Here is a 16,848-nt window from a genome sequence, read left to right as displayed (position 1 = left end):
ACTTCTGAGGGTGCCTGCTGGGAGTGTGATGGAGCAGGGTTCTGCTGTTACAGAAGCATGGTGGAAGCAGCTGGAACCAGCCAGGTGCTTTCTGAGCATCTCTGATCCTCCAGGGAATTAAAAAGCAGGAAGGGTTAAAAAGCAAGGTGACATGCTGGGCATCCATTCTGGCTTCACTCTCGCTCTGTTTCCTGTCCATGTGAGAATTTAATTTTTTTTTTTAAATAATTTAATTTGATTTAATTTAAATCATTCAGTCATAGAATTAGAGAATCACAGAATGGTTTGGGTTGGAAGGGGCCTTAAAGCTCATCCAGTTCCAGCCCCTGCCATGGGCAGCGACACCTTCCACTAGAGCAGGTTGCTCCAAGCCCCTGTGTCCAACCTGGCCTTGAAGACTGCCAGGGATGGGGCAGCCACAGCTTCTCTGGGCACCCTGTGCCAGCGCCTCAGCACCCTCACAGGGAAGAGCTTCTGCCTTATATCCAATCTAAATCTAACCCTTTTCAGCTTAAAGCCATTACTCCTTGTCCTGTCCCTACAGGCTCTTGTCAAAAGTCCCTTTCCAGACTTTTTGTCATCCCCTTTTAGGCACTGGAGCTGCTCTAAGGTCTCCCCAGAGCCTTCTCTTCTCCAGGCTGAAGAAGCCCAGCTCTTTCAACCTGTCTCCACAGGAGAGGTGCTTCAGCTCTTGGAGCATCTCCATGGCCTTCTCTGACTCGTTCCAACAGGTCTACATCCTTCTGACATCAGTAGCTCCAGAGATGGACACAGGACTGCAGGTCTGCTCTCCCAAGAGCAGGGATGACCTGGTCATGCTCCTTTTGATGCAGCCCAGGATGCAGTTGGCTTTCTGGGCTCCGAGCGCACACTGCATAGTCATGTACAGCTTTTTATCAACAAACACTTCCAAGTCCTTCTCCTCAGGGCTGCTCTCAATACATTCTGCACCCACCGTGTAGTTGTGTTTGGGATTGTCCTGACCCATGTGCAGGACCTTGCACTTGGGCTTCCTGAACTTCATGAGGCTTGCACTGACCCACCTCTCAAGCCTGTCCAGATCCCTCTGGATGGCATCCCTTCCTTCCAAGTTGTGACTCCGCCACACAGCTTGGTGTCTCCACCTGCACTCCAAGCCATTGACCACAATGTTCTGGATACAACCATTCAGACAATCCACTGTGTAGTTCACTGGAATCTATGTCTCTCCAGTTTAGAGACAAGGATTTTGTGCAGGACATTGTGTGAATTAAGTATTGCAGTGGCAGTTCAGGTGCCCAAACCCACAGTTTCAGGGCAGCAGCCAGACCCAGGGCTGGGAAAGTTTTCCCTCACAACCCATGCCAGGTGGTATGGAGCCAGGTCCAAGGCAGAGGCACCACGAGAATCCCAAATCATGGGTGTCACACAGGTCCTCATACAGCCCAGGAGCATCTGCAGAGCTGGCACAAGGGTTCCTACTGCCCAGTCAGCTGAGGTGGACATGGTCTGTCCTCTGTGTTGTTGATCCTATTTGAGCCATGGGGAAACTGAAGCACAGGGAAGGGCAGCAACTTGTCCACAGGGACAACAAAGCAGCCCAGAGGAGTACTGCCTTCCAGCCCAAGCATATAGCCCACAGGGAGCAGACAGGCTGCCATGAGTTATAGACAATTGTGAGCAAAATAAGCAAGGGATTAAACACCAAAAGCAAACAGGCTGCAAATGCACTTTTGTTTTTTATCTGTCACATTTTGTTTTGCAGGGATAATTTATGAGGACTTCTTATTGCAATTGAGAGTGGGGAGCAGCAGCTGGTTCATCCCAGCTCCAGTTGTACCCTGCAGGCTTAATCCAGCTTGGGTGCACTGGAGAGGGTGGTTTGGCTTGGAGCTGAGCAAAGGAGCCTGAGGGCACTGGGCATGCTGAAGACCTACTAATTGCTTTCTCATTAGCATCTAATTAGAATATGTCCACCCCCTTTACTCTCCCAAGGGCTTTGCCAGGAGTCACCCTGTGCCCAGGCAAAGCTTGGGGGGTGAGTTTCCACCCTGGATCCGTGCTGGCATTGCCATGTCTCACTGCTCCCAGGTCTTTGTTACCGACTCCTCAGCATCACTGAAGATAATTAACAAACACGTACAGTTTCCTTCTCTGGAACATCAGCATGAAGGGGATTCCCCTTCCCAGTGGCCACTGGGCAGGCGCAGATGTTTGTGAGCCCTCACAGCTGGCTCCAGCAGCAGGGGGTATCAGGCACAGCTGGGATGCCTGATACTGCCCATGCCAGGATTCAACTGGATTTAGCAACGATACTGGGTCCTGCAAGGGCTCCTGCCTTCTCCCAGCATCTTTTCTACTGGGGGATAACCTTTTTTTGTTCAAGCATGACAGCTATGCAGCCCCCTGCCCTCCCATCTGTACTTGCTTCCCTCCCTCCCCTGGGTTTTAGGTGAATCCAGCAGGAATCCAGACCCTTCTGGAATTTCTCTTGCTTTAAACAGAGACCCTAGCCCCACAGTGGGGTCCCATGTAGGAGAGAGGCTGAAAATCACATGCAATAGCAGGTCTCCATCACTGAGAGCCAAGCCTTCCCAACGTTGGGCATGCAGAAAATTTAGGGGGAGCTGAGGGAATCCACTGCTCCGTGACCACATGGACGCTGCAGCGTGATGGTATTTCACGATCCAAACAATAAACAAATTAAATTCCACCCATCCTAAATCCCATGCGGAGCCCGTGGCTCTCTGCTGCTGGCAGGCAGTATCCAGGCATCCCACTGTGTCCACCAGGGACCAGCAGCCCTCCCACGAAACATGGTCCCGAGAGCTCTGAAAATGCCTTGCAGGGAGGTCTCAGTGACCATCAGCAGAGGGAAAAAACAGCAGCTGGCTGAGGCATGGGTAAGTCACCTCCAAAATTGCTTCCTGCTGGTCTCAGCCTTTTGGAAAGCCCCTTCCAAAGCAGCTGCCAAGCCCTGAGGAGATGCTCTGAGCAGCCCAGGACAAGCTGGGTGCTGTTTGCTGCCCAAGGATCTGCTCCCATGCTCCTGTGTGTCTGTCTAAGCCAAGAACTAGAAGGGGTTTGGGTTTTGTTTCTCATTCTCATGGCATAGCAGATCTCCCCGCAGCATGGAGCCGTCTGCTGCAGGGCACCGGGGTGTTTAGCATCTGCTTAACATTTCTAATTGTTTTCATGTTCAGTGCCTGATGCTGTCTTTTTAGATAGAAACAGGAGGGATTCAGCCATCCCTCCCTCCCTGCTTCCCTCCTTCTCCTCCTTCCTCCCTCTCTTCCTCCATTTCTTCCTTCCTTTTCATCCACCCTTCATCCCCGCCTCCTTCACTTGCTTCCTCCCTTCCTTCTCCTCTCCCTCCCTAAAAATTTACTGATTTCTTCCTTATTACATTCCTAAAAGCCCCATTCAGTTAAAGGCAGCAGCAAGCAAGGAGAAACTCAACGATAAGGGCAAAAACAACAGTAAAACTGGAATGAAATGACACCGTAAACCCAGTACCAGGAGGGACAGTAAAACTGCAGTTTGGCAGGAGCCAGCAGGCCTGCACTAATAACTTTTTTTTCCTGATTAAAACACTCTGGTCACAGATTAACTTCCTTTGCTCAATATTTATTGTCTCACCTGCACTGAGAGGCAGGGAAGAGAGGAAGAGGGGTGGGCAGGACTGGGGACTCGGGATCTGCAGCAGGTCTGTGTGCAGCTTTGCAGCCATTGTAAGCTGCCTAGGACATGGACACATTATCAAAGGTGATGAACGCACCTCCAGCAGTTACCCTCCATCACTGAGTACCACCAGTAATGATGGTACTCACACCAACAGTCTCTGTGCAACAGGGCAGCATCCCAGAGTAGCATCCCAGGACTTGGCAATGGCTGCAGAAGAAGTCCGTGTAAGAGCTGGAGATGCCCTGGGTCTCCCAGGCATTCAGGACAGGGGCAGTTATGGAGACAGGCACTGCTACAACACAGTCAAGCATACTGGTTTGTCTCACTTGAGACAAAGCCCCAGCAACTCTGGGAAAACCACATCCCTTGGAAGATTGACCCATTTGTTTCAGTGGCATCAGAAAAAAAGGATGGAAATAAGGCTAAAATCCTGGCCATCTCCCTTAAGGCATCTGTACATCTCCTCATCTCCCACTGGGCTTATCACTGGCTCCTTGAGGAGCACAGGACGTGCCAGCCTGGAGCAGAAGCACCACAGCCCTTTGCTAATCACTCACAGCCCTATTAACACACCACAGAGGGAGCAAACGCCTCCACTGGATCTCAGGGCATCTTTAATGTAGTAATTCCACACTTAAGCTTCAACGCAGCTCCTCTCACTCCCCTCATTGCCTGTTCTGCTCATCCTCTCAAAACAGCTCAGGACATGGAGTGTGAAGGATGTATTCACCCTGATGCTGGGGAACTGGAGCTCAGAACGAGGGTGATCCCATTGCAGGGACACTTTTCCTGGGATTTCCAACAGCTCCCAGGCAAAAGTTAAACATCAAGGCACATCCCAACAGGCCTCAGTTTCCCTTTGATGCTGCCAAGTCAGGAGCAACATCTGGGAGCGGTAAATCTAATTTTTATCAAAAAATAAAAGAGGTAATTAATTCTCAGTCCACCTCTGATCTATTTTAGCATCAGCTAAACTCCAGCAGCCGCTACCTGCTGGGGAGAGCATCCCAGCATCAGTACCAGCGCTCCTCGGCACGCACCGCATCCCCAGCCTCCATCCTAAATCACAACACAACAAACAGGCTGTTCATTAGGAGCTGTTTAATTAAGCAATATGGATCCTGCCTCGATATTTACAATCCCACTTGCTCTGATTTATTAGAGAGAGAGAGTCTCGTTTTTAAAAGACGGCGACTGTAAAGTTTAATACCGCTTGACTTACTGCGAGTTTCATTTACGGCCCCGGGCCAACGCAATGCAGCCAAGGCTCAGAGCCGGTGGGCTATTAAATCACAGCTAACTGTGCATGGAAGGAGATGACTAGCATCGTTACAACTGGTTCAGCGGCTAATTATCCCAATCTGGATTCACACATTTAAGTCAATTCGTTGCCACTTTTCCAGGGCCCTGGGGAAAAGCGCGGAAGTTCGGAGGTTGGAGTGAAGGCACTTGTTGTGATGAGAAAGGCTGAGAGCGGTGATGGGGATGGCTGCAGAGCCCAGACAGACTCTGCTTATAGCAGGAGGGAAGAAAACGGTTTGCAAGAGCCCTGACTCTGAGCTGGGCACCCCACCATGCTATGCAGGGGGTATGTTGTGTACAGTGATGGCTCCAAGATCAAGGGTCTCACCAAAACCCACCATCCCCTCCCCAAACCCCTTGGGCATGTGGGGAGGCTGAGTGGTGAGATGGCTTATGGGCTCTGGGATGGGGTGACTGGGAAAGAGGATGGGGCCAGCATGCAGGAAGGACACATCCAGCCTGGCTCTGACCCCCACACTGGCCCAGCCCTTTTTTCTGCCCCAGCCCCATGTGTAGGGATGGGGAAATGTGTAGGGATGCACAGACAGGGCAAGGGGGGGCACAGCCCTTGCCAAAAATGGTCATCTTGTAGGTAGGCGGAAAGCATTTCTCTCTTTGCAAGGTACTTCCACCCCCCAGGAGCCCACTCACAGATTTGACAAGGCCTCATTAAAGAGTTATGAGAATGGCTCTTTAGTGACAAATAAAAGATTATTTCTGCAAAGAAAACGATGGCAAATGGCACTGTGCATCCCCCCACATCAGCTGTGGGGCATCACTGTCCAGGACCTACCCCAGGACAGTCCTGGGGCTTCCCTAGGGGAAGGGGCCACAGTGGGGGACAGCACAGAGCTGGCTGCAGCATCTCTCAGCTCAGTCAAGGGATGAGGCTGCTGCTGTCCCACACCACTGGTGGGCATCCCCACAGCCCTGCACAGCAGCCACAGAACCTGCAGCAGGCAGGACAAGGGCTGAACCCCGGCAGCCTCAGGCAGAGAGGAGGAAGAGGAGCAGCTCTGGAGCCAAGTATTCTCTCCAGAAGCATCCATGCAGCAAGTTTGCCAGGCCTCAGCCCTCTCCAGAAGCTGGTTAAGCCTTGGGCAGCATCAGTACTCCCCTGCTTCCCACTCCACCCAAGCCCGCAGCGCTCAGAGACAGGCTGAGAGCTCCCCCCAGGGAGGAAGAGGAGGCAACGCAGAGATAAGGACAGCAGCAAGTAGCATGGGGCTGCCAGCACATCCCCTGCAGCCCCAGTGTTACTCCCCCCCAGCACTTGCGGTCCCTTCCAGAGACCCCCAAACCTCCCACCTAAGGCCAAGAGCCACGAGGGCACAGGCAGAGGCACTTTGCTTCCAGGTTTTATTGACTAGGAAGATCTGTGCTCCTCCACAGATAGGTAGCACTCCCAGTCCCACCAGTAAGACTGGAATAGTAAAGAGGGTAAGACCTTTAGGGGTAGTAGGAGCATGCTGTGGAGGCAGAAGAGATAGGGAAAGAGACAGAACAGCACCACCTGTGTGATGATGCCACAAGATTAGGACTGGAGCATCCCAACAGGCAAAACCAGTCCCTAAGTGGGGACAAGCCATGACAAAGCTCAGGAGAAGCTCGAGATCAGAGGGCTCACAAGTGATACAAGTTGCCAGGCCTCAACTCTCACCATCCTCAGCTGATTCCTCCTCCTGGCCTCATCAAGCACAGCAAGGGCTGGCTCTGCTGCTCCCCATCATGACCTCTCCTCAGCCCTTTGCTTGTAGTGCACCTCGGGGAGGCTCCTCAGGCGCTCAGCTGCCTGTGGGACACGGCACAAGGGACAACCAGCAGCCGGTCCTGAGGATGGCCCTATCACAGGACCCCCCATTCCCCACAATCCCCCCGAGCTCTGCTCACCTGCTCCGGGGTGAGATCCCGCTGCGCCTGTGCCAGCATCTCATAGCCCACCATGAACTTGCGGACAGTGGCAGAGCGGAGCAGAGGGGGATAGTAGTGGGCATGGAGCTGCCAGTGCCTGCAGTCCTCCTCCAGGTAGGGACCTGTGGGAGCTCCTGGCAGGGGTGCAGCCACTTCATGAGCCCCATGGATAAGCCCCGTGGGTAAGAGGATTGTGGGGGTCCCCAGCCATGTCACTCACCGTGCCAGCCCATAGAGTAGGGGAAGGAGACTTCAAAGAGGTTGTCGTACTTGATGAGCAGCCTCTTCATGATGGAGGCCAGGCCTGCAACGAGTGCTGGGGAATCAGAACCAAAGCTGGCCAGCCCCCTCTCAGGGCAGACAGCACACCAGGCTGGAGGGGGTCAACCTCGGCACCCCTCGCCATAGTGAACATTGGTGCCAAGAGAAAGGGATGCACTTGGCAGTTCCTCCCCTCTCCCCCCATGCAGACAACCCAAGCAACATGGTGGGAGTCCCCATTCCTCAACAGCCACTGCCCCAGAAGTATGGAGCACCATGTGCTTCATCACCCCAAACAGGAAACTAGTCCCTCCACCAGTACTGGCTGCACCTGGAAATCCAGCTCTTATCCTAGCAAGATGGGGGTGCCAGTTCTGCCCCCCAAGCCAAGCCCAGCAGCTAGAGGGTCCATGGACCCAAAGAGCTGCCTCCTAATGAAGGCCAATCCCAGAGGACATAGAATAGGGGATAAGAACCACTCACTGTCCCTCTCTCCCTCGTGGAGGTCCTGGAGGCGGCAGACGTGGCGACGTGGCAGCAGCAGGGTCTGGTAGGGCCAGGTAGCCCAGTACGGCACTACCACCAGCCAGTCCCTGTTCTCCACCACCAGCCGCTCCTGCAGGACATGGCGCTCCATGGGGACACAGGCAGCTCCAAAGCCCCGGGGATGGGCGCTCCCAGGGTCCCACTCCAGCACGTATCCAGCTCCCAGGGAAGGGATACTGACAACAGGCACATCCTCACCTTCCGACGAGCCTCCTGCTCAGCGTACTCCAGCAGCATGGGCACACCGTGCTGGCTCAGGTGCTGCTGCTGGGTCCGGTCCTCCAGGCACGCCTCGTTCGGGAGGAAGCTGCTGGCCCATACCTGGAGGGGACATGGGGGGAGAGGTTACCTGCACCCTGCATTTACAGGGGTGCCCCAGACACGCTGCCCATCTGCAGGTCCCGTGCTGCCACCAGGTGGAGAGTCTGACATGTGGTACCACAAGGGACAGTCACAAGGAGGGAAGGTGTTAGGACAGGTATGAGGGTATCCTTCTGCAAAAAGCCCTGGGACCAGCGCAGGGGGATTCTCGTTCACATCTTGTCCTTTGGTTTATTGTAGGGTGGCCCGCAGGAACTCGCAGTTAAGGCAGGTGAGGGTGGGACAGCCTCACCTGGCAGTGGGGGTGAGGGTTGGAGCACCCCATCATCGCTCCCTTGTTCTCGAAGATCTGTGGAAGAAGAGGTGCAGCCAGCAGGTTCCAGCCCCAGGGTCCATAGTGTCCCTTCACACCAGGAGAGCATCCCAAAGGAGAGCAGAGCCTCACATCCATCCAAAAGGCTCAAAGGGGCACAAGGCAGGGACAGGGATTGTCCCAACCTCAAATACTGCCAGAGCACCTATTGCTGGCCCCCTGCCTCCACCCAAGCCCCCCAGGGCAGGGAGAGAAGGGCAGCCCCCACCAGCCCCGGACCTGGACCCAGGGGTAGGAGGCACCCAGCTCGGCCGCCAGCTCTGCCCATGCATCGATGACAGCCCGGATCTCTGCCACGGACATGAGAGGCAGCGTCAGGTCCGACCAGGGGTGGAAGCACATCACCTTGCTGCAGAGGAAACACACATGGCTGGGACTGTGGGGCATCTCTGGGGACCCCCACAGTCCTGTTGGGTGCAGTGGAACCAGGGACAGGGATGAGATCCCCAAAATGCAGGTGTGTGAAGAACAGGCAGAGCAAGGAGGGGAGGAGGCTCACTACAGCTTCAACCCATTGATCCTGGCTGACATCACGGACCGGACCCCTCAGAGCCATGGATGTACTTACCACACCCCCCGGGCTGCTGCAGCTCGAAACAAGGGATGATCACTGTCACCTGGGGAAGGACAGAGAGCGAGGAAGGAGAAGATGCTGAAGGAGCACCCATGTCCCTCCAGGCCACCCCACAGCCCCCCAAGGATCTCAGCCTGGGAGTCCCCATCAACCTGCTCTCCCCCCAGAATTTACCAGGCTCTGGAGAATCAGGCTGTAGGGCTGGGAAGTCATTTGGGAATACGAAAGTGCCCTCATACTGGGGGTTCACCTGCCAGGGCAAGAGATGGGATTAGAAGGGGCCAGGGCAGTGGGGGGAGCCCGGATGCCCTGGGTCCTTGGTGGTACCTCGCCATTGGCCCGCGTCGCCCCGGGGCAGAGAGGGTTGTTGGGGTCCCAGCGGGGCACATCCTCGGGGGGCGGCTTCTCCAGCTGCCCCTGCCACGGCCGCTTCACCCGGTGTGCCGATACCAGCACCCAGTCATCCCGCAGGGGGTTGTAACGAGCGTGCTGGTGCTCTGCGGGGAGACAACAGTGGGGCGTCAGGGAAGGACCCCACCATGCCCCCCAGCAAGAGGGTCTGCACCCCGCCTTATGCCCCATCGGCTTCACCCCCTTCTCCCCCCCCCCCCCCCCCCAGTCCGGGGGGGGTCCCCGCTGCCCCCCCCGGGCAGGGAGGGTCCCCGCAGCCCCGCCTCCCCGGGGATGCGCTGGGGGTCCGGAGGCGCCAGCCCCGGCCGTACCGCTGGCACAGAAGCTGCCGCCCCCCTTCTCCTTCTCCTCCTCCTCCCCCGACGACGACGGCTCCATGCCCCAGCGCTCCCGGAAGCCCCGACGGCAGCACCGCCCCTCGGCACCGGCCCCTTCCCTCCGCATCGGCCCCGCTCCGCTCCGCCCCGCCGCGCCGGCGCAGGGCTGCTGGTGGCCGGCCATGGCGTGTCGGCGGTGGGGGCGGTACCGGTGCCCGTCCCGGTGCCGGCGGGGCGGAGCGGAGCGGGGCGGGCAGCATGGTGGTGGCGGTGGCGGGGCGGCGGGCGCTGCGGGCCGGGCTGGCGCTGGGCGCGCTGGCGCTGGTGCTGCAGGGGCTGCGGGGCTGGTTGGCCTCCAAGCGGTACGAGTTCACCCCGGCCGAGATCGCACAGCTCGCACGGCACCACGCTGGTACGCGCCGCCCCTCGACGGGGCCCATCGGCCGTGGAGGGGGTGACGGGGAGCGGGGATGGGAGCGGGAGTGCGGGGGAACGTGGCGGCGCTGGGGAAGGGAGCGGTAGCGGGGACGGCGATCGAGGAGGTTCCGGTGCAGGGGGACTGGGATCATGGCGGGGATGGGACCGGGGTCGGAGAGGGGCCGGGAGGCTGGGAGTGGGGCAGCAGCATGGGTATTGGGAAGGAATCAGTACCGGGGCACAGGGACGGAGAGCGGGATGGGGGAATAGGACTGAAGGTTCGCAGCATCGCCCAGCCCGGATAGGGCGGGATCGCGGGTAAAGCGGCTCTCGGTGCTGGGGCAGGTCGGGGGCAGGACCGATCTCCAACTAGGAGGGGAGGGCTCCCCCCGTAGGACACAAGATGTACAGTGGCAGCGGTGGGGCTGCATGTCACCAGGGCAGGGCCACCGTCACCTTGCTTGGGTTCCCCATGTTGCCAAGCACCTGGGGTGGGCCATAGGACTGGAGTGCTTTGGACTGCATGTCCTCCATCACCGTCTGGGGAGCAGCCACAGGGGATGAAAGTTGGAGAGAGATGTCTTCCCTTAGGCAGACCTCTCCAAGGATGTGTTGGGACCCTGTGGCTCCGGAGGGGAGTGAAGGGGGGTTCTGGTAGAGGAGGGGTTCTGGTAGAACTCTGTGCCAGGGACTCACGGTGACCCTGGGTGCTGCAGGGCTGGACCACGAGCTGGCTTTCTCAAGGATCATTGTGGAGCTACGGAAGAAGCACCCGGGCCACATCCTGCCAGACGAGGACTTGCAGTGGGTGTTTGTGAACGCGGGTGGGTGGATGGGCTCCATGTGTCTCCTGCACGCCTCGCTCACTGAGTATGTGCTGCTCTTCGGGACGGCTGTTGACACTGGGGGCCACTCAGGTAAGCAGGGGGACAGGGCTGGTGGGCAACGGCCTTCTCTGAGCTCTCTCCACTTACTCACATACATCTGCCTTGGCCGTGGGGTACCCAGTGCATGGAGCCCACTGGTCCATTTATGGGGTGTGGATGCTGGAAAACACTCTTTACATGGAGACCATCCCCCCTGGTGTCCTGCAGCACGTGCAGGTCCCTGTACATGCCGTGCCGGCTGGCCAGGACTCTCCGCATCCAGCTGGCAAGCAGTGGCAGGCATTGCATCTCCCAGCACTTCAGCAGGGAGGAAACGCCAGACACTGGAAATGATGGGGCTTAAGGACAGCAAACAGCCTGGGCTCATGATATGTGACCAGTCAGACAAGCAGCCTGAGTACCAGACCCAGCTGTACTCCTCACTGAGTCAAGGCCCTGGGCATCCTTCCCCCTGGAGGGCTGCTCTGTAGTTCAGCCCTGGACTCCGAAGCTGTCCCAGGCATGGATGCACTGAGCCAGTGCTGTCTGTCTTCCTGCAGGTCGGTACTGGGCAGATATCTCTGACACTGTCATCTCGGGGACCTTTCGGCAGTGGAAGGAGGGGACCACCAGAAGTGAGATCTACTATCCAGGTAAGTGCAGCAGCTCTCTGAGCAGCATCCACATCCTGGGGAACAGCCACTCCACTGTCACTGAGCCTCTTCCTTCCAGCTGACATAAGCCAAGAGCTCAGGATGGGGCAGTTTGTGTCCCCAGAGGCACATCCTAGCATCTCAGTGAGTGCCAGTAAGAGAAAAGTGAGCAAGACTGGGGAGAGGTTGGGGTGCTCGGCCCTGCAGGTCGTGATCCGAGACATCTCCTCTTTGGGCATGATGCAGAGGAGCTGCTGGGAGCCGTGCTGGTTTTGTGTGTTGGCAGGAGACACCATCGTGCACCAGGCAGGAGAGGCCACGTCGGTGCAGTGGAGCGCAGGCACCTGGATGGTGGAGTATGGCCGGGGCTTCATCCCCTCCACGCTCGCCTTCGCCCTGGCTGACACCCTCTTCAGCACTCAGGACTTCGTCACCCTCTTCTACACCCTGCGTGTCTACGCCAAGGGCCTGCTCCTGGAAGCCAGTGCCTTCTTCAGCACCATGGGCTGCTGAGCTCAGCTGCCGGGGCGCCCTGCTGTGCACAGCTGGCTCCTCTCCTCCCAACCTTCCTCTCCTCCCAACCTTACTCTCCTCCTCCTCTTCCTCCCTGAGCCCAGGCTCTAGCAGAGGCAGCAGGAGACCCCCCCCCGTGCCTTCCCTACATTGCTCTGTTGTTCCCCGTGGGCCAGCTGGGTGCCAGGACAGAGGGACTGTGGTGGTCACAGCAATACAGACCGCCAGTTCTCTTCACTACCCACCTCTTCCCCTCCTTTCAGTTGGAGCCGTGTCCTGCTTTTCCATCTCTTCCAGCTGGAGTGGCCTTGTGGGATACAAACACCCCTGTGTGCCCCCGGCATGCAGCAGGAGAGGGGCTGGAGCTGTTGCTGCTCCTGAGACATCAGCAGGAGGATGCCACCCTCAGGGCAGGGTGCGCCCTCTGATCCAGAGCACCCATTGTAAAGGTCAGCTGAGAAGTTCCCATCTCCCTGGCAGTGTGCCAGGGCTGCGGGCAGCACAGGATGCTGTGTTCAGCTGGCAGCATCCCCCATGGCTCCATCCCTGCTGATGTAGGTTGGCAGCACACAGTGTCACTCTGGCAAGGGGCAGGATCTGCACGGAGACCCTTCAGCAATGGGGGGATGCCCAGCCTCTGTGCTGGAGGTCTCTCCTGGGCTTCTGTGTGTTACCTGTCCCAGGGGATAGCCAGAGCTGGAAGGGGGTCCCCTTCCCATAGTCCCCTCCCCATAGTCCCCTCCCTGCAGTCCCCTTCCAAGGTGGAAAGCCACCGTCTGTCGCCTTAATGGAGAGCCCGTTCTGTGTGGCCTCAGGGCTATGCACATACCTAGTGTCTGCATGTGCCCAAACCTGTCGTTGCTCAGGATAGGATTTTGCCCCTCAAAACGCTTCCCCTGTTTGTGAGACCTTCTCTGGGGACAGCCACCCCTGTTGGCTGCTGTTGTGGGGTCCCAGCCAAGGGAACTCTGCAGGCCCTGACCAAGCCTGTCTGCAGACCCTGATTGCAGCCCTGCAGCCAGACCTGTGTGGGTTCACTGCTTGGTGGAGGGCTTTCACCTCCATGCTGTTGCCAAACACATGTGTGTCTCTGGCCACCAGTCCTGTAGCATGTCTCTTCCTGCTCCCCAGACTGTCCCTGTCCTGCTGACTTGCAGCCCTGCACATGGGCTACATTTAATTTGCCACCCGGAAAGAAGTATCGGTAATAAAACTGTTCATCCCAATTGCTTGGGTCCCTGAGAGAGTCTGTGGAGCATGCTGAGCCCCTGCCATGGGGAATGGCAGCCAGCTCTCAGCTCAACAGGGGTCCTGCTGGGTGTGCCTGGGGAAGCCATCAGCATCCCACCTGGGGTCCTGGGAGCTGGGGGTATGGTGTTGGGCAGTATCAGCCCCATCTCTGCTCCCAGAGACCGGCAGGAGATGGTGCTGTTACTCCTCTCTCCACTGTAATTGCTGGGGATCAAAAGCCTGCAAGGTTGCCAGGCCTCTGCTTCCATGGGGGACCCGAGAGTAGGGGGGTTCCATCCTGCTCCAGTACTGGCCATGTGGCCGTAGGGACGGATGGAGCCACATTTGACAGGTTGGCGGTTCCAGGAAGTGTACATAGACACCTACATGGGTTCACCACCTCCCAGCATGAGGGGTGCACGTGAGGAAAACACACTGGCTGTGTGTGTGTGCGTGTATGCGCGCGTACATGCAGACAGGTCACACTTGCACATGTGTGCATGTGTATTGGGCATGCACATGTGTGTTATGCATATAGATGGAACAGGCGGGGATTGCACATGTGTGTACCTAGGTAGAAGAATTAGGCATCTGTCCATACAGTCAGATCAATTGCACGTGTGTGAATGCTTGGACACAAGCGTGTAGGACAATTGTGTATGCACATGTGTGTGGGCAGAACAGTCGTGTGCCCATGCAGGTGATACAAGTGAGTGCACACATGTATGCACAGGGCCCACAGAGTACAGACCGTAAGGACATACGTGTGTGTGCGTGTGTCCCCATGAGCAGACCGCATGTGCACACATGCGTTTGGGCAGGCTCCATGTGCACACGTGTGTGTGTTCCCGTGGGCTGCAAGGACACCTGGCCCCATGCCATGCCCATTCCCTGGGGTTTAGCAGGGCACAGTCGAGGAACACGAGCAATCCCGTGCTGGCCCACACGGGAAGGAGCTAACTCAGCAGCTCGTATCAATACTGCTCCACTTACAGCGAAGGCCGCGTAATGAAAATCCGATGGGCACGCTGGTGGGAGTAAATAAGTATGCCATTAAAATGAGAAAATCAAAGGTCTGGACAGGTCTTTTCTCTTGCCCATTGATTTCTTTTATTACGGAAATATTGCTGCTAAATAACATTAGTGTGAACAATCTCAGCAGTGTTTTCTGTAGCGCCCGTGTCAATAACTCCATCACGGGTGGGGGATCCCCCCCAGCCTGGCTGTGAGGGCAGCTGTCCAGGCAGAGGGCTTCTCCAGGGGTACCTCACCATCCCCAGCTAAGCTGGGAGGTGCACAGCAGAGAAACCAGCTGGCATGGGGTGGCTCTGGCAAGTGCCACCGGGATGAAGCTGGGCTGGGATGCAGGAGTCCCAGCTGCTTTGCTGCAGCAGGAGGGGTTGTCCCCATCCCAGCACCAAGCAGGGACAGTGACAGGTAACCAAAGGTCCCCAAAAGCAGCCTTTCCCTTCAGGGTTGCAGCTTGTAAAGGATCACATAAGACAGCCCACTGACTAGCAGAGAAATGGGTCCTTAACACAGCAGGCTTTTGCTATCTCTGGCCCTTTCTCCCCATTCCACCTCATCCATGCTGGACTGACCCAGCTCCCTGCTGTTGACACACAGGTACCCAGCACCCTCCAAGATGCCCACATATGGCAGGAGCATCCCTGCTGGACTAGAGGATGTGACCAGGATGGTGGGAGATAACACGCCCTTTGGCACCCAGGTGTGACCCCAGGGCATCTCAGTGGATACCACCCCCTGCGGGTGGCTGCAGATGGGTAGAGATATCGCCACAGGCACCTGCACCATGGGTCCACCTCTGTCCCAGCCACAGCTGAAGTGACCATGAGTGGCATCTCCCTGGAGCCATCACCAGGACAAATGCACATCACTGCCCAGCAAACACTTTCCTCCTGCAGCTCACTCTATCTTGCTGTCCCTCTACTTGCAGTGGGTATTGATCAGCCCACAGGATCTATCTCCCAATCCCTCCTGCAGTATCTCTCTGCTCCTAGTATCTCTCACTCTGCTCCGCTGTCTGCTGTGCCTGTCTGTGCCTCCAGTATCTATCTGTGCCGTCTCCACCACAGCCATTGATAGCCATTTGGGGGATTTCTCTTTCTTTCCAGCCAGGAGCATCACCAGACCACAGTGGTGCAAAGATGCTGAGCAGAGAGTGGAGAGAACACAGACGGTCCTGCTTGCTGCCCAAGGTAGAGGCTGAGCATGGACACACTTCATCGCACACATCCAGAGCCCCAGAGCCACTGTTGTCACTCTGGAGGCTCTAGGGAGGAAGCAAGTCATGCTGGTCCAGCAGGGCCAGCTCCCTTGGTGGCCATGCACAGGGCAATGGGACAGACTGCACCCTATGCAGGCCCCAGTGCTGTCACTAGCCAGCCCAGCCACATCCTCCACATTGATCCAAGCACCCCAACCCCTCTGCCTTGGAGAAGTGGAGATCCCCCAGATGCCTGGGCTCCTGCTGGGCCATGGAGAAGTCCCATCGCCATCACCGCACCTGACTCAACCTGCTCAGCCTCCAGCCCCAGCTCCCTTCTCAACCCATTATGCAACGGATGGGGCACAGAAGAGGATGCCAGCACCCTGAGGTGCAACACAGCAACACTGGACCCATGTGTGATGGGATCCCCTGGGAAAATCCCAGGGACCCGGGGAGCAGCTGGTCCTCTGAAACAGGGCCAGGTCCTGTCTTCCCAGGGGCAACACAGCAGGAACGTTGTCCAGCCACCAATAAACATGCTCAGAGGGGCTGGCAAGCACTGGGAGGGCCTTAGCCCTGCCTAAACGAGATGGGCCAGTGCGAACTACAGCTGCCCAGCCCCGAAATGGGATGGCTGACAGCTAATTTATCTCCTGCGCAAAGATAAACAGAGCCCGGGGGCCCCGCGGGGCCGGGAGCTGCATTGAGTCCCGGGAAGGAGGCTCATTTTTCCACAAGAGCCTCTCTGGCGAGGATGCTGCTCCATGCCTGGTGCTGCTGCATTGCCATGAGCTCAAGGAGCCCCGGGAGTCACCGGCACCATGGCAGGATGAGGGGCAGCTTCTCCACAGATGCTCAAAAGCCATGACCTTTCCCCACAGAGGGGTGCAGTGAATGGGGCAGAGGCTCATCCCGGGCTGTGGAGCCCAAGAGCAAAGCCAGCTCCTGCCATAGCTGTGGCCAGTGGCTGTTTCCACAAGATGTCCCAAGGAAAACGAAGGACTCAGCTCACACCAGCTGCCCCTCCAGCATGCAGGTAGTCCCAGTGGGGACAGAGCCAGCAGCTCTTGGCACCCAAAGCCTCTATCACCCCATGCCTCTAACACCAGTGCAGCAGTGTGAGGTCTTGGTGTCAAGCTGATGGTGGGAAAGGGCTAAAGCTTCTGTCCCTTGTGTCCCAGTGTTGCAGGATGATGATGATGATGATGCTCATCCACAGGGATCTATGCAAGTCCTGCAGCTGCACTCGCATAAAAAGCC

At 57.2% G+C, this 16,848-nt stretch overlaps 2 protein-coding genes across 3 annotated transcripts; one reads left to right on the top strand and one right to left on the bottom strand.

The window, feature by feature from the left end:
* Positions 1–6,307: 6,307 nt before the first annotated feature.
* On the bottom strand, positions 6,308–9,740 carry GALT (galactose-1-phosphate uridylyltransferase). Of its 2 annotated transcripts, XM_057413631.1 has the most exons (11): positions 9,674–9,740; positions 9,279–9,448; positions 9,126–9,201; positions 8,946–8,994; positions 8,597–8,726; positions 8,297–8,353; positions 7,882–8,004; positions 7,621–7,753; positions 7,097–7,180; positions 6,856–7,010; positions 6,308–6,757 (listed from the first exon to the last, which is right to left on the bottom strand). In XM_057413631.1, the coding sequence occupies exons 1-11, from the start codon at positions 9,738–9,740 to the stop codon at positions 6,692–6,694; spliced, it is 1,110 nt and encodes a 369-aa protein (XP_057269614.1). In that variant the 3' UTR covers positions 6,308–6,691. The 2 variants fall into 2 exon arrangements, with proteins under 2 accessions (XP_057269614.1, XP_057269615.1); XM_057413632.1 differs by lacking the exon at positions 9,279–9,448 and having other exon boundaries at positions 9,674–9,708.
* A 149-nt stretch (positions 9,741–9,889) lies between these two features.
* Positions 9,890–12,365, top strand: SIGMAR1 (sigma non-opioid intracellular receptor 1). The gene is made up of 4 exons (XM_057413633.1): positions 9,890–10,091; positions 10,813–11,013; positions 11,523–11,615; positions 11,902–12,365. Exons 1-4 carry the CDS (start codon positions 9,938–9,940, stop codon positions 12,126–12,128), a joined length of 675 nt encoding a protein of 224 aa, XP_057269616.1. The 5' UTR covers positions 9,890–9,937; the 3' UTR covers positions 12,129–12,365.
* The last annotated feature ends 4,483 nt before the right edge of the window (positions 12,366–16,848 follow it).

The sequence above is a fragment of the Pezoporus wallicus genome, unplaced genomic scaffold (assembly GCF_028554395.1).
Source record: "Pezoporus wallicus isolate ANWC-B61680 ecotype Strahan unplaced genomic scaffold, APGP_CSIRO_Pwel_v1 contig_8776, whole genome shotgun sequence".
Lineage (NCBI taxonomy): Eukaryota > Metazoa > Chordata > Aves > Psittaciformes > Psittacidae > Pezoporus > Pezoporus wallicus.
Note: the sequence above shows the minus strand (reverse complement) of the source record. Positions and strands in the feature narration are given on the sequence as shown.

Excerpts from the sequence above, each read along its gene's own strand:
- GALT (XM_057413631.1), bottom strand. The coding sequence starts at position 9,740 with ATGGAGCCGTCGTCGTCGGGGGAGGAGGAGGAGAAGGAGAAGGGGGGC. Across the intron at positions 9,449-9,673 it reads CGGCAGCTTCTGTGCCAGCG|AGCACCAGCACGCTCGTTAC; the intron begins GTACGGCCGGGG and ends GTCTCCCCGCAG. Across the intron at positions 7,181-7,620 it reads CCACGAGGGAGAGAGGGACA|GCCTGGCCTCCATCATGAAG; the intron begins GTGAGTGGTTCT and ends CACTCGTTGCAG.
- SIGMAR1 (XM_057413633.1), top strand. The coding sequence starts at position 9,938 with ATGGTGGTGGCGGTGGCGGGGCGGCGGGCGCTGCGGGCCGGGCTGGCG. Across the intron at positions 10,092-10,812 it reads GCTCGCACGGCACCACGCTG|GGCTGGACCACGAGCTGGCT; the intron begins GTACGCGCCGCC and ends TGGGTGCTGCAG. Across the intron at positions 11,014-11,522 it reads TGACACTGGGGGCCACTCAG|GTCGGTACTGGGCAGATATC; the intron begins GTAAGCAGGGGG and ends GTCTTCCTGCAG.